Source organism: Sinocyclocheilus rhinocerous, unplaced genomic scaffold (assembly GCF_001515625.1).
Source record: "Sinocyclocheilus rhinocerous isolate Xijiao unplaced genomic scaffold, SAMN03320098_v1.1 scaffold2596, whole genome shotgun sequence".
NCBI lineage: Eukaryota > Metazoa > Chordata > Actinopteri > Cypriniformes > Cyprinidae > Sinocyclocheilus > Sinocyclocheilus rhinocerous.
The window spans coordinates 52113-68598 of NW_015623452.1; the positions used below are offsets into that span (position 1 = coordinate 52113).

A 16486-nucleotide genomic window follows, 5' to 3' on the forward strand; every position below is an offset into this window, starting at 1 on the left:
TAGCGTCGACTCATCCAGACTGCAAATTGGTACAAAAATACAAATATCTCTACAGATACAAAAATCTCTCTATTTTCTAGTGCTTGTGTTTTCTTTGTCAGTAGTAAAGAATTAAAATAATACCAAATACTTGGAAGCAAAAGTTAAATTAAATATACAAGTTTGTTACACTGAGCTGACTGTTCTCATTTGCTGTAGCTGTATGGCGAGTTGACCAATTGATTGTGTTGTACCTGTGAAACTACAGTGTCCAGCTGCTGTAGTTGCGCATTGAGTTGGCTCATCTTGTCACTGTAGGCGAGTTCAGTTTGCTCGTGTTGCTGTCTTAAAGTATTTTCCAGCTCCTCAAGAGCAACAGCTTTTTCCTGGTCTCTCTCCTCCTGAAAGACGCACATACAAATCATGGGACACTCTGAAGAAACAGGTAGAGAAGCAATGACTGCCACTTCTCAGCTTTACATTCTCACCTCCAAAACAGACATAAGCCAAATGGTTAGATCAGAACTTACCCAGTGATTTCCATAAAGAATTAAGAGATCATTGATAAATCACAGAAAAAAATTATGTAACACACACACAAAAGACCCACACAAACCTCAAATCCTCAATCAGCCAGTCATCACTCACGTGTCCCTACACTTCTTCCCATCTGTAGGGTTAATACTGAGAGAGGACCTCTCTAATGCCCCAATGGGAAAGTGGCCAACTGACAAACCAACCAGTGTAAAACCTCAGAAAGCCCCTTTGCTGACAGAGGACAGCTCTACAAGGTCAAACATATATGTCCAACAGCATCCGATCTAGAGAAAAGGGTTACTGTGAATGGAGGATATAATGTACAGCACAGGGTGGGGATTAGTATTAATTTGAGCTTAGGGTGGACCGTCCCCCTGCTCCAGATGTTAACTCCCTCCCCCAATAAGCTTAGCTATTGTTCATAGCCATGTCTAGAGTAGCATATACGCAAATGTTCATAATATACTAAACATTACGTCACAACAATAATGACAACATAGACAACTTGAAAAAAAAAATACTATAAAAAGCAAGTTTTACAAGTTAAAATTAAATAGGAGGAATGAATACTTATACGATGAGTTGGAGAGAGAAGCAAGCTATACGCGACAGGCTAAAAAAATCAGGCTATAGAACAAGCTATACTCTTTAAGCCTAATTTGGTGTCAGTGTTTACAGCTAGATGGTCTATTAAAAGGGACTTTTGCATTGGATAGTTATAAGAAATCAGTTATCAGAACTAGCCACCTGGTTGGTCCCCCAAGAACAAAATTTTTCCCTAGGGCAATTTTCCTGGTTGCCTTCACACACCAAGAGCAGGAACTCTGAAGTGATGTAAGCCAGCCAACAGCTACATCATTTAAAGGGATAGTTTACCTTCAGTTGGTCCCCATTGACTTGCATAATGTTTTTTTTTTCCATTTCCAAACAATGGAAGTCAACGGGGACCAGCAACTGTATGTGAACTATCCCTTTAAACTGGAGGATGGAAGATGGAAAAATAACTGGTCTTCTGCATCGGTCCATCTATCACCATTTTCCATGTTTGAGTTAGTTTGTGGAGCTAGTTTGAGGAGCAAGTATTTGTAAACTGTGTGTTTACAGTTTTTTTTTCTTATGTCATCCGTTCAGCCAATCAACATGCAATCAGCATTGATTCTGGACTTGTTTACATATTAATGTCTATTCAGTATTCAGCTTGGCCCAGCCCAGGATATCTGCAGAGTTTTTTTTATTTAAGACATTGCAAGACCTTTAAGACATGCACATATAAAATTAATACTGTCCATAAATAACAATCACAAAATAAACCTTGCATCTCAGATTCTTTTATTTAATTAAACAAACCAGGGCACATGTACTTACTTGTTAATATATCAACATTGTACATATGAATTAGATGTCGATATTGGATCTTGCGGAGGTGAGGGACATTTTAGGTGCAAGAAACCTTGACCAACACACATTCACTTTTATGGGAAATGGGAGTGTAGAATACAGCTACTTTAAAACTAACAGCTCCCCCTCTCACCTTTAACTGTGCAATTGTCTGCTGCAGCAGCTCCTCAGACTTGCACTTGAGAAGCTCGGCCTCTTCCAGGAAGTGGAGGCGTTGCCTTGACGCTTCTTCCTCTAATTCCCTACGCAGAGCCTCCAGCTCCCTGGCAGACACTCCTCTTAACTCCTGAGGTAGAGAGGAGAGTTAATGAAAGCTTTTATCTTCTTACAGTTTAAATACAACACGACTACTTTATCTATGCTAAATCCATGCTAAAGGCTGAACATATCTAAATGAAAATGACACATTGTTTGTGTCCTCCTGAAAACATACTTGTAACTGTTGCTGATGTTGAGTAGCCAGCACATCCAGTTGTTGCTCGTGTTGCTTTTCTTTTGCAGCAGCAAGATCCGTGATCTCCACAAGGGCAGCGCCATGCTGCTTCTCTAAAGCAACTACTTGCTGCTGAAGAGCTTCCAAAGCAGATCGATGCTCATCCTCCAGAGCAGCCCTCTGAGAGGACACAGCTTCAGAGATCTCCACCTGCATGAGCAAGGTAACACACTTAGATGTTGCTCCTGCAATAAATTTTCCAATAAACTAAACTTGCACCAAAAAAACATCCCTCCATTACTGTGCTTACCTGATGGGCTTGATTCAATTCTACTGCCATGGCGCTGAATTTATCCATATGGACCTTAGCAAGCTCACTTCTGAGGTCCTCTCTGATGGTTTGCTCCTCCTTTCTCACCCTCTCAATCTCTTCAGTATAGTGTTCTACAAGGTCACGCAGTTCTCTTTCCTTCTCGTCCTGTACTGCCTGGATTTCTGTCAAGTACGTGCTCTCCAGTGTATCCATATTTGCCAACAGCCTCTCCTCAAGCTCCTCCCTCTCCTGCTTGTGTCGTGCCTGAAGCTCCGCCTCTTGAGCTTCAAGCTGTGCCAGGTTGGTCTCCTGAAGGACCACCTCCAATCTGTCGAGCTCTACCTTGTGTTTATTTGTAAGCTCCATCTCCAAGGTCTCTAAGGCTGTTTTGTGATTGGTCCTCAGGGATTCCTGTTCCTCCCGGTGGAGTATTTTAAGTTCCTGACACTCCTTTTCAAGACACTCTAATTGTGCAACTCGCTGGTCCAGGAGTGTTTTCTGGGCCTGCAGCTCCACAGCATGCTGTTCTTTCTGTTGACCCAGGGCAGCATCTCTTTGAAGGGTCAACTTATCTTCCAGTTGTTTCTGCTCTTCTTGGTGCCTACATATGACATACAGATAATAATGAGCACATTTACTCCATCCATTCTCCATTTTGTTGTTAATAGTAATAGGTCTTGAGGTTTAACTTTTAAGCTACTCTGGATCACATTTGCCAATGGTATTAACCTGTATGCGGTTTTAGTGTAATGCAGTTTCTGACCTGCAGAGGGCCTCTTGTAGCTTGCTCTCCATCTGATCCTGGAGTAGAGCATTCAGCTCTTTCACCTCGGCTGCCATGGCACTCTTTGCAGTGGACAACTCTCGGTCGTATTGAGCCTGGAGTTTCTGCTTCAACACTACCACCTGAGGGCTCTCTTCACACTCCAGACTCTTCTGCAGTGCTTGAAGCTTCTCCCTTTCCACATCAAGGAGTTTTTGGACCTCCAGAAGCCTCTGCTCCAACTCCTCTTTCAGGGCAGATCTCTGAAGCTCTTCTCTCTGCGATGCCAAGCGCTGCTCAGCCTGAATTTGGAGTTGCTCCCTCAGCTGGGCCTGCTCTTTAGTGAACTCCTCACTCACACGATTCCTCTCTGACTTCTGCGCCTCCTCAAGACGCACCCTTAACTCTTCAGCAGCATCTTTCTGATGCTTTAACAGGAAAAGAACACAGTGCTCAATAAAAAGAACCTTATTCATAAAGATACCTTTGATACTGATAATGCTACAGTATTGCTAAAGGGTCTTCACAAAAATCAGCACGAGTTTCATCTGTCTACAGCATGACCACTACTTCTATGACACATGACAGTGCTTGGTACCAGCCTTTGGCAACAATCTTCACCAAAGCCCTTTTGTACCAAGTATAAAGGCCTGCTGTTATGAACACACTTACTGTCTCCTCCATCTGTCTGAGCTGATCTCGGTGTTGCGCTACCACTTTCTCCAGTTCCTCTGAGTGCATTAAGGAGAGCTGAGATAGCTGGGTTTCCAACTGGGTCACCTTGGTCTGGTGCTCATGAGTCCTCTCCTTCACCTCAGCCTCCACCTGCCTCGCTACATCCTGTGCAGACTGTAGGCGTATCTTGTTTATTTCTGACGAGAAAGAGAAAATGTTTTTTTTTAATATATATTAAGGGTGTTTGAGGGTGTTTTTAAAGATACCAATGCTGCATTTATTAATTAAAAATACAGAAAAACGAACAGTAATATTGTGAAATAATTGCAATTATATGTTTTTTAAACTAAATATTTTTAAATGAAAATATGCTTGCTATGATGTTCAAAAAAATAATAATTTGAAAACGCAAAGCTTGGAGCACACTCAACAAAGCTTTACCTTTGATATGGTTGTCTGAGAGTTTGGCACGGATCTGTTCTAGTTCATGGGCATGTTTGGTGTTGAGCTGGTCAATGTCTTTGTAGTATCGGTCAGTGAGCTCAGTGCGAGCCTGGAGTAGTTCTTCTTTATAAGTCAGAGCCATGCTGGACCGCAGCTGCTCCAGTTCCTGCTGGTGTCTCTCCTCTAACTGCAGCCGCAGAGAATCCAGCTCCTCCTGCAAACACACCAACACAGTTACAGTACTTGCTAAGAACACATACATGCATCAGCTTGTCCCCAACTTATTATAATACTAATAAATAATTGGCCAATGGTAGTCATTTGAAATTGCTGAAAGATTAGGAAGACCATTATTTGGAAATAATGTGAACTGCTGCAACATTAAGTAAATTATGGGTACATTTGATTTTATGAAGTGTATCTCAATCAAATTCAACACCAATTAAAACACAATTTACCTCGTGTTTCTCTAGTTGTCTTGTGATCTCTTCCATGGCATCATTCCTGTCATCATCGCTCTTCCCTTCTGAAAGAAAGCTACAAAACAACATTGTGTTACAATTGACTCTAGTATTAACAAACACTCTATGCACTCGCTTGAGCTGAAAAGTAAATGTCGGGTCTTTATTTAGATTATATTAAAACTAAAAAATGTTAAATAAAATTTACTAACATTCTCTATTTCAATGGAAAAAACAATTGTGAAATAGCATGGTGGGCCAAATCAAAAAGGAAAGTTTGGACCGTGGGCCCTGGTTTGGTAATTTCTACTACAGGATGAATTACTGGAGCTGTATTATTCCTCACCTACATTGCTTAGGATACAAGTGCCAATGTTACACCTGATACGGATAACAATCCGAGGTGATCAGACCAGGTGTATCAGGTAAAAATGGGACCTATGATTCTCCCTTGTATAATAATGTATATGCAAGCACAAACACAAAGCAAAATTTTTAATTACAGCATCACTAACAACGCTAAAATATAGTCTTGGGCCTTAGTCTATAACCCCAGAAACAGGAAATCCAAGCAAACCTCGCATCTCCAGTCTTGAGCAACGAGTCCTCCAGGGCTCCCTCAACAAGGCGCAGCTGCAGGAGTGCGATTTCTTCCCGATGACTCTCTTCTGTGACCCGGAGTCTCTGCTCGAAATAGGTGCGGAGGTTTTCCAGCTCGATCTCATTCTGCTCTTTGATTTCCTGCCGCTGCCGAGTGAATTCTTGTTTTAGTAGCTCAATGTCATCAACCCGCGACGAGCGTGCAAGCAACTGCTCTTTCAGCTCTTTAGAGAAAGAATTACAGGTCTTTGTAGTTCACATCAACACTAAATAATAGGAACTTTGCTGAAAACAAACATCAATTCAGAGGAAATAAAACTGGTTTTATTATAAATAATAAATGAGTAAGACAATACAGCAGTCTAAGCCCACAGAGATGTTCAAAAACAGAAAATGGTTTAAAGGGAAATAGCCCAGCTTGCCTCCGAGCTCCTGTCTGTTGGTTCTCATGCTCTCCAGCTGGGACCAGAGGTTTGAGATCTCCTGTTCTGAACTGGTCTTCAGTTCCACCTTTTCTGACTGCAGACGCTCAACCTTTCACAAAGACGTTGCCTCAGTACAAACAAAAATAAAACATTTGCATTGCAATTTTGTTGCAGCAAATGCCACATGTGCATGGTACCTCTTGCTTCAACTCTTTTTCTCTCTGCTCCAGGGCTCGAGAACGTTCCAGTTGCTCCTGAAGAGCCGCCTTGTGACATGCAACCAACTCCTCAAGTGCACCTGAAGAGGAAGGGATGGGAATTTAGGGAATTTCAGACCTGTTGATTGTTTGCTTCCGACTTCATTTGTTACAATGTTGCACTTTCTTCTTGGTTTGGTTCAAAATGCGTTTGGGCTGCAATGCTTTCACCACAACTGAACTACTCCAGAGTTTTCAATTGAGCCAAGCCCACGTCATTCAGGTGATATCGAACCACTTGTTATGGTGTGCTTGCAAATGCTTAAACCAAACTAAGGGAGAAAGACCACTGGGTTCTGAAACAAACACTCCAAACAAGCCAGTTGTAAAAACACCCATAACTGGGCCAGCAAACCATATCACTGTCAATATGGCTTAGTTCACACAATTGTTTAAATGACACTCACGTGCAGCAGCATCTCTGTCAGTCAAGGCCTGGTTGAGCTCTTTTTCCAGATTCTTAATGTCTTGATCTCTGGAATGCTGCAGGTCTTCTAGCCTACCCTGCGTCTCTGAAAGAGCTACTTCAGCCTCAGTAAGGGCTGCCTGGGTCTCACTAAGTTTATGATGGACATCATTTAATTGACTCTGGAGTTCTGTCTTGACCTTCTTAGCCTCCAAGAGCCACTCTGCCTTTAGATCCTATGGAGAAAAGAAAACATTGCACTGCACAAATCTGTTTCACACCTATTTCTTGGCAAGCCACAATATCTCAGTGGGTAAAGGTGTGTGTCCTTTGGGGAAAGAAGAAAAAAAGAAAAAAAAAGTTCACCTCTAGTTTACAGGCCTGCAACTGCTCCACTGAGCTCTTCTGTTTCAAAGCTCTCCTCTCCCATTCCTGATTCAGATTATCTATACGGTGAAAGAACATACCCATCAAAAATACACACACATACTTTGAGCAAACACACATCCTACTGCATTGCAAAGATACTACAAAGAATAACATTTTGATATTAAACTACAAGCCAAACCCGCACCAATCTCTTGCTGGTGCACTCGTTGGTTTCGTTGCTCCTGCTCTCGGCTCTGCTCACGGATTCGCTCCAGCTCAAACTGTTGCCGTGTCTGCAGCATGGCGCTTTCCTGTGCCCATTTCTCTCGTAACATGGTCTGCAGCTCGCTGAGGGCCACTTCCTTATCTTTCTGCATGTTGGTTTGAGAAAGCTCCAGCTGAGCAGTGTGCAAGTTTGTCAAACTCAGACGCAAGGCTTCAAGCTCCAAGTTGTGCTGGCTCTGATTATAAAGAGTAAAACCAACGAACATGACTGTGGAATTGTGGTTAGGGCATAACTAAAGGAAAGCAGTTAAAATATGGGTATGTTTAGAATGGCATATTGCTGTACTGCTATTAGGAATGCAGCACACATACTTCTTGTCAGACACAGAGGTCATAGCCAGCTGGTGAGCTCCTGTGCTAGCTGCTGTAGAGATGTAGGCAACTGCCCAAGAAAAAAGCATTTACATTTCCATGATGTTAATTTACATGGAGGGTAATACCATTAATTGGTGGGGGTTACACTTCAATTGGGAACACATGCAGCTGCAAGCATTGTTAAATTAAATTAAATTAGAATGTATCTAATATTATAATTTTAAGTAGCAAAACGTGTGAATAATTTATGTAAATATTTAAAACTGCAATGCTGCATTCCATTTCTTAGACTATTAAAAATACACACTACTCTTCAAAAGTTTGGGGTCGGTAAGATTTTTTTTTTATGTTTTTGAACGTCTCTTATGTTCACCAAGGTAGCATTTATTTGTTCAAAAATACAATGAAAAACATAAAATTTTAAAATATTATCACAACACAATAAGATATCAGTTTTCCATTTTAATATATTTTAAAGCTTAATTTTCAGCAGCCATTACGCCGGTCTTCAGTGTCATGATCTCGAATAAATTTTTTCAGATTGTTAATGAATAGAAAGTTCAAAAGAATGGGATATATTTGAAATAGAAATCTTTTTAAACATTTTAAATTACTTTCACTTTTGATCAAGTTAATGCATCCTTGTCGAGTAAAAGTATTAATTTCTTCCTTTCAGAATTTTACTTTTGAACGCTAATATATATATATATATATATAGAGCAGCATGTCAACATTACATTCCGAAACATACCACAGGACCCAAATAAAAATCCTGAGATCAAACAAGTACTTGTGTTTGGAGTAGCTCAGCCTGGTGTGCAGCCTCCAGGCCGTCTTGCAGCTCCCTGGAGAGCTCATCTTTAAGTCTGCCAATTTCCTCACTATGTTGGGCAGCCAGCTGTGTCAGCTCCCTCTCATGTTCTCGTTCATAGACCTAGGACAAAGACCAGTGTATACGAATTAAGAGATTCATATGATCCATATAGATGTGTGGTCACATTGCTAGGGTAAATAAAGTTAAGTAATAGGTTGTTTAACCTGTTTAATCATGCTGATCGGTCTCTTCTGCTCATCTTCCAGACGAGCAGACTGCTCGGAAAGTTCACGCTCAAAACGTTCCGAAACATACCACAGGACCCAAATAAAAATCCTGAGATCAAACAAGTACTTGTGTTTGGAGTAGCTCAGCCTGGTGTGCAGCCTCCAGGCCGTCTTGCAGCTCCCTGGAGAGCTCATCTTTAAGTCTGCCAATTTCCTCACTATGTTGGGCAGCCAGCTGTGTCAGCTCCCTCTCATGTTCTCGTTCATAGACCTAGGACAAAGACCAGTGTATACGAATTAAGAGATTCATATGATCCATATAGATGTGTGGTCACATTGCTAGGGTAAATAAAGTTAAGTAATAGGTTGTTTAACCTGTTTAATCATGCTGATCGGTCTCTTCTGCTCATCTTCCAGACGAGCAGACTGCTCGGAAAGTTCACGCTCAAAACGTACATTCAAGTATTTAACCTGGAGGTAGGAAAAACATGAGATATCAACTGTTATGAATTTCATGCAACTCCTTTCAACCACTTAATTACACAACTTTACAATGATCTTCACTCAATGTGTCTTTTTCACTTGTTATCCTTTTAAATGGACATTCTTCCATAGTCACCGTCACAACCTGGTTCTCACCTCTTTCTGGTGTTTCTCTTCCAGAATTTTCTTCTCCTCCTCATGTTGCTTCTGACTTTCTTCCAGATCCTGTTTGACTATGATGAGTTCTTTCATCAAGGCACTCTCCTTCTCCATGTATTCCTCTTCTGCCTTCTCTTGTGCTTCCTTGAATTCCTTGAGTTCTGCATCCTTTGATTCAATTTGGTGCTAGAGAGACAGATATGGGTTACTTGGAGGACCACATTTGTGTCATATACATAAAATACTCCAGTTTTTCGACATTCTGAAAAGAGTACACACATTTATGAATTTGTTCATTCTCACTATACTTTATACTATAGCTTATGCATTAAATATGCTATATTTTAAAAAAAGCAATTTAGTTTCAAACCTCAAAGTTCTTCAGTTCTGATTCAAGAACCTTCTCCATGCTCTTTGCTTGGTCCTCCAAAGCTTGGAGACATCTTTCAAGGGTAGCTTTCTCCTCTTCCATGTTGGTGAGGTTCTCTTTAAGGCACATTAGTTTAGACTCAAGGTCTGTCTTCTCTTTCTCAAAGTTCTGCAACTGTCTAACCTTCACCTCTACTTCAGCTTTGAGCAGCTGAAGCTCACTATTGGCTTGGTCCACCTGCAAGGTCCTTTGACCAAGCAGCACTGAAGTAGCTTGGTGTTTTTCCTTTTGTTGCTCCAGTTGAAGTAAAAATTCATCTCTCTTAGCTTGCAAAGAGGAAAGCTCACAAGTAATAGAGTCATGAGTTGCTTTCTGTTCATGGACATCCTTCACTAGCTGCTCCTGACATTTGAGCTTTAGCACCAATTGGGCATTTTCCTCCCTTAGTTCCTTTAACATCTCCTCTACAGACAAAAATATTGAGGTTTTATTGGAATCAGTGTTGTCAGGCCTTTCATTGTCCTGAAGCTGCATCTGTTTCTGTATCTGCAGGTGACTCAGTATGTTCTTGAGGCTGTCTTCTTCATGCATTTTTTGGCTTATAACTTCCTCATACTGAATTATTTTCTCACGTTCCATCTCCAACTCCCACTTAGCTTCCTCCAGCTCCTCCGAAGCTTTGCTCCAACGCTCCCGTGCCTCCTCAACCTCTTCAGCAGAGTGCCGAACCTCCTCTTGAAGAACCTCAAGCTGTCGTTCCCGCTCTTCTAACTGCTCTGACAGGTCTCTGCACTGCTGGATCAGAAGCTCTTTAGCCAAGTCCATAGTGCCCGAGCTCTCATTCAGCTCTTCAACAACCGAGGTTGAGTTTTCCCACTGGGCATCAGTGAAGGACATTTCATCAGGTTGGGGCACTTCAATGCCATGAACAACAGACAGTTCTGGCTCAGACTTATCACCATCAGATGTGACATTGTTAGGGACATCTGAAGCATGAAATATTACCTCAGTGTCTAGCTCAAACCTGGACGTCTCAGAGGTTTCCATCAGGCTACGTTCCTCCACACTCCCTTCAATTAATGAGCTTTCTTGAGGCCCTTCGGAGGCCAAGTAACGCTCCATAAGATCATCCTGGAAACCCCCTGCAGAGATGTCAAAACTATAGTTGTCTCTGACAGCATTTTCAGTGGCTGTCTCTTCAGTGTAGTGCTCTTTGGAGACTTTGTTCCAGGGTACATCTGCACCAAAGTCTTTGGAAAAATTATGATGAGCATTAGTATGTTGACTTTGGGCCTGGTTTAGCAGCTCCTGGATGCGACGGATCTCGTCAGAGTGCTCCTTCTGCAGGCGACTAAGGGCAGCCTCATGAGCCTCGGTTAGCTGGGCTACATTCAATTCCCTTTCCTCCTCCAGAGTCTGAAGCCTGAGATCATAATTGGAAATATCGGCTTCATATTTGGAACGCATATGTCGTCCTGTCTCCTCCTCTTCGTGTAGATGATTTTGAAGTTCCTTCACAAGGTTATCTAGTCTAGCCATTTCTTGGTTCAGTTCATCTTTCTCTGCTTTATATTTCTGGGCTTGTGTTTCATTAACAGCAGCCAGATGAGCTTCCATCAGGGTCTTCTCATTCTCCAGACTCTGTAACCTCTTCTGAAATGCTTCTACTTGTACTTGAGCTCGCTGGCTGTTCTTACGTTCTTCCTCTAGCTCAGCTCTAAGGCTTTGCATTAAAGCTTCAGAGTTTGAGTCAGGACCGTTATCCAGGAACAGGGGGCTCATAATGGATAAATCTAAATCACCATGTTCGTCAAGTCTTAGATCTTTTTGATCAGCACTTCTCTGGGTAAAGGCATGTTGAAGTTTAGAGAGGGATTTTTCCATGACACGCAATTTCTGTTGCAGGTCTGTGATCTCAGTTTCTTTTTGGGCCAAGAGGCACTGTTGTTCCTTGGTCATCTATAAAACAAATGGAACAAATATACGTTGATAAAACAAAAGTGCATATTTTGCTTCAAATGACAAGCTTAACCGTTAAAAAGACACGTGTCCTAACCTGTTGCGACTCCTCCAATTGTACATGCAGCTGATTCTGAACAGCCTGGGTCAGATCCACACACCCTTGACTTTTGCTACGTAGATATTCTTTAGCCTGCAAGTATTTCATTAATTTAGACTTATTTAGTTGCAAATTGGGAACTAAGAACTAACAGGTTTTGTTCATTTGGCCATTAGAGAAACAAAGACATTTCAGACTGTCCATATTCAGAGGATTTGGGGTATTGTTAGCAGAAGTCAAAACCAGTCATAATTTTTCATGTCTAACCGTGCCCAGCATTTTTCTGTTTTGGTCTTTCCAACCCAAACATTAAACATTCTCAAGATCACAAATCTGACAATCACTACGTTATAAAGTACTCCACTTAAATTAAATAGGGTCTGTTTCAATGAATCTGTGCTGAGGACTAGAGGCAAGATTGAGAAATGTTTCGTTTTTAATAAATGTATGAACTCTACCTGCTGTAGTTGCTGTTGTAGTGCTTGAATCTGACCAGTGAGCTGCTGTGCCTCCAGCTGCACCTGTTCTCTGCTCTGCAGCGCCACCTGCAGGTTCTTACTAAGCTGTGATATGATCTCATTCCGTTTCTCTACTGCAGCCTGTAATTGCTGTGTGAAGAATTAAGTAATTCCAACAGTATGCTTTAAGTATCTGTAAATAACATTCACAACTAAAATATTTTAAAATTGGACTCTAGCCAACGAGTTACATTATACCGAATAAGCACAAACACTTTTTGACACCTAAAAATCTAGGCTTCCAGGAGCAAGAAATCATAATCCTTAAATCCATGAGTGGAATGAACACATGGAATTAGGATACATTTAACCTCATCCATTAAATTTAATTGGTTCTTCCTTTCCCTCTGCACCATCACAAGGCTTTAAAAATGAATTCTCTAAAATTCAAGCAAACCAATTACGGTAAAAACTACGCTCCAGAAAGGAGAACTCTGCCTCGGGTTTCTAGATTTGTGCATAACCATGACCACGAATTAATCCATTCAAACGGACAGATGTAACCCAGTTTGGAGAGAATCTTTCTCTGTTCTATTTCAGGATAATGGCTGTATCGTGAAAAAACACAGCTGCACACAGACACACACTTCAAATTTCAACTGAATCTTTCAATACAATATCATCTGAGAAAAGAGTGTTAGACATGGTCTCCACACAGCTGGGATTACTGCAGCTTAAAAAAAAAATTATAATTTAAATATATATATATATATATATATACACACATATATATATATATACAATATATATATATATATATTTTTTTCATTTTCTAACATATTATTATTTAGTATTGTCAAAACAATTAACAGACCCTTACAAATGCATATCAATTTAACCATAAATCACCACAAATATCCCCTACATTGTTTTGTGTGTGTATGTATATGTATATATAAATCAAAATGTATATATTTATATATACACATATATACAAACATATATAAATACATAATTATTGGCAAACAAAAATAAATATTGCTAAAATGTCACTTTCTTTGGCTAATGTGCCTGTTCTGCTTCTGATCTCATGGATGGGCAGAAATGTACCAAACATGCATGGAAAAATTGCATTTGCAATGGAAAAATATAACTGCAATTGTAAGATCTGTCTTGTGTGTTCCTTAAAGGGTAAAGGTTTACCTTCAGTTGTTCTTTGCCAGTATGTGCAACAACATTAATTTCTGCAAGTTCGTCCTCTGCCTGATCAGGCAGCTCTGACTCTGCCAGAGACCCAGAAGAGGACCTCTGTTCCTGGGAATCAGTTTCATCATCCTCTCTGCTGCACTGATGGACCTCTGGAACACTGCTGTCTGTGCCATCAGGTCTGAGTGATGCCTAAACATTCATACAAACATGCATATTTTCTATAGTTACCATGACTACATTGCCCTTAGCTATGTTATGCTAACTGACCTATTTTCAGATGGGGAACACAAATATACATGCTATAAATTTGAAATGTTCTGTATTGGTGTGCACATGCTATTTGCATGCGACATTGCAGGCTTAATGTCTAAATAACATGTAAACAAGTTTTTCAATGTTCAGTTGAATTAATATTCTGACTCAAATGACTGGAAAAGGATATTGTACATTAGCGATTATAGACATTATGCCCTTTAAAAAAATGTCACATAACCAAGTATCCAAGCCCTCAAAGTCAATGAAGTGAAAGCGTAAACTGACCCACTTCTTAAAGAGGCCATATCACAAAAATGCTAATAAAAATTTGTGTGCCATATTTCGGTATATAATAACCATTTTCTACATTTCTAGAACCGTTATAAATAAAACCGTTTTAGAGATCAGGAACCTTGATAAACTAAACTTTGTTTATCTGGCATTTAAGAAAAAAAAGCATCTATACTGCTTTCTCCTTATTGCATCACTGCGACTATTGCAGCTGACTGGTGTCAGAAAACTACAAAAGTTTTTTTGCTTGATTTTGCAGTTTAGTTTCAATAAACATCACTGGGTAGCAAGTTTTTAGTTTGGAAATATTTTTCATAACTCAAGCTTCTTTATCTCAAATTAAAATTTGATTCTTCATGATATGGCCTTAAAATACAAGTGAATTGTCTTTGTGCTCGCTTTGTATTACATCTTTAAATAAATTGTCTTCTGTAACAAAGAAACATTTTTGTCAGTTTAAGAAACACTTAAAAAGGGCTGCATGCAAAATTCAGAAACCCTTGTTGGCCATTAAGTAAACTGCATCCAGCAACTTTTTTGCTCATTCTCATACTGGTGCACACGTAACTACAATAAACCGGGCGTGATTCAGTGGCCTGATATATTCACGGTGAAGTGAATTTTACTTATTCTAAGTGAAAAGAAGTCGAAAACATTGATACACTGTTAATGAACATCCAGATACCATCCCCACTGATAAGAGCAACGCTTAGATTAATATGTAAATATGTACTGTGATCTTTCCTAAATAAAGTAAATAACAAAAATAATAGCAGTGAGAAAACAGTGGTTAAGAAAGCATCTGATCATAGCAATGTGGATAAGTTTACACAAGCTCTGCAATTCACCGGCATCATGTCGATAGATGAGGTCATTAAAATTACACTGTTGTGACAGTTTTATCATAAAGTATACTTGAGACTACAGACTATATAGATCTGGCATGAGACTATAGTTTGAATTAATCCCTTTTCTTTGTATGATACATTGACATTACAGTAAAGAATAGCTCTTTTAACATTAATCTAAACATTGTATAAGCATTCGATACATGAGGCTCTCAGACACGCATGTAAACGCCACATCATTTTGATTTTCCTGGCAAAAACGTCCCGACTCCTTGAAATAAAAATCAATCTAAAGGCTTTCATAAACAACCCAGGAAATCGTTACAAGCTGTTCCCACATTGACAAAAAAAAAGTGATTAAGACATGAAAATTCTAACATATAGCCCCTTTAAAATTAAAAGCAAACCTCTGAGGGTTCCTTGTTGATCTCTCCATGACAATCGTCTGTCTGCGGCTCCTCTAGGTGGCGCTCTTGCGCTGACCGTTCATCCATTTGGACAGTCTGGCCCTTCCTCTTCGGCGTCTTTTTCTGCGTGCTCGAACTTTCGCTTTTTGCCCGGCGCCGTCTAAAGTGAGCAAGCTGCGCCAGAGGTTGAGAGACAGGTAGAGGGAAACGTACATCAGGATGAGATAGCAGGTACACAGAATCAGCATTGTGCTGGGCTTTAAACATAAGCCATGTCAACAGACAAACAGATACAACTCCAGCACGACTAACATTTCATACAAAATAAACAAAATAAGGCAAATTCAACTTCATCTCAAGGGTGGTTTAGTCCATAATGTAAGACAACAGCCAAAAAACAGGTTTAAAATGCTGAGATCCAAAACTATGTGCTCTTCATCTTCTAAAAATCATCATCCTCTTCCTTTTTTGGAGAATCCCTGACTGTCAAGCATGGAAATGTGGTGAGGCTTGAAACACGCACAATTCTGCAAGAGATGGTTTCTCACAGCTGCCTTAAGAAGCTTATTCCAGATTAAAAGCAAGCTCAAATGAGCCCTGCTAAGCCAAATATGACAATGGTACTTCTATGAACAAACATCAGCATAACCCCTAAGGCTGTTAAATTAGTCACATGACAGCAATCCATCAACCAAACAGAACACCATATGATTCCTGGGCAGGTCTATGAAAACATTAAGACCACCAAGTGAAATTATGTGCTCTGCAGAACCCACTGAAAACTAAATAAAGAGGGAAAAATTAAGAGGAGGAGCGAATACAACGTAAACCTTTCACATGCATACTGTGACCTAACTTGAAGCTGCTCTCTGGACTAACCCTCTAACCCAGATCAGAGTATGAATACACCTGGAAAAAAAAAAAAAAAACACACACACACACACAAGAGCAGGCTATTCCACTGGATTACATCTGACCTGCTTTCATGAACATGTAGGGAATCAGTTTGCGTTTCGCCCATTGACTGTCAAATCACATAAGATGTTGATATGAAGAGAGCCTGGGGGACCACAAGCCACAAACAAGATCTAGAAAAGTGACTTACATATAATATTCAGGCTACACCATTCAGCATTCAGTGGTCACTAAAATGGTGTGCATATCAGAATTAGGGCTGTCAAAAAAAAAAAAAAATTCGAATTTCGAATATTCGTCGAATTTAAAATAAAAATCCACATTCAAATGC

General features: G+C 40.2%; 1 protein-coding gene across 1 annotated transcript in view; it reads right to left on the reverse strand.

Moving 5' to 3' along the window:
- LOC107743407 (pericentrin-like) overlaps positions 1 to 16486 on the reverse strand; it is a 49762-nt gene that overhangs the window by 30312 nt on the left and 2964 nt on the right. Inside the window, exons 2-23 of the mRNA XM_016556662.1 lie at positions 15241 to 15414; positions 13434 to 13628; positions 12231 to 12380; positions 11770 to 11865; positions 9714 to 11672; positions 9341 to 9529; positions 9077 to 9172; positions 8829 to 8972; positions 7266 to 7521; positions 7058 to 7137; positions 6693 to 6927; positions 6226 to 6326; positions 6026 to 6137; positions 5581 to 5827; positions 5001 to 5079; positions 4540 to 4756; positions 4096 to 4295; positions 3424 to 3851; positions 2658 to 3261; positions 2348 to 2557; positions 2048 to 2200; positions 234 to 380 (exon numbers count right to left, since the gene is read on the reverse strand). Coding sequence (XP_016412148.1) covers positions 234 to 380; positions 2048 to 2200; positions 2348 to 2557; positions 2658 to 3261; positions 3424 to 3851; positions 4096 to 4295; positions 4540 to 4756; positions 5001 to 5079; positions 5581 to 5827; positions 6026 to 6137; positions 6226 to 6326; positions 6693 to 6927; positions 7058 to 7137; positions 7266 to 7521; positions 8829 to 8972; positions 9077 to 9172; positions 9341 to 9529; positions 9714 to 11672; positions 11770 to 11865; positions 12231 to 12380; positions 13434 to 13628; positions 15241 to 15414 — 6072 coding nt within the window. The remainder of the gene's footprint in view (positions 1 to 233; positions 381 to 2047; positions 2201 to 2347; positions 2558 to 2657; positions 3262 to 3423; positions 3852 to 4095; positions 4296 to 4539; positions 4757 to 5000; positions 5080 to 5580; positions 5828 to 6025; positions 6138 to 6225; positions 6327 to 6692; positions 6928 to 7057; positions 7138 to 7265; positions 7522 to 8828; positions 8973 to 9076; positions 9173 to 9340; positions 9530 to 9713; positions 11673 to 11769; positions 11866 to 12230; positions 12381 to 13433; positions 13629 to 15240; positions 15415 to 16486) is intronic.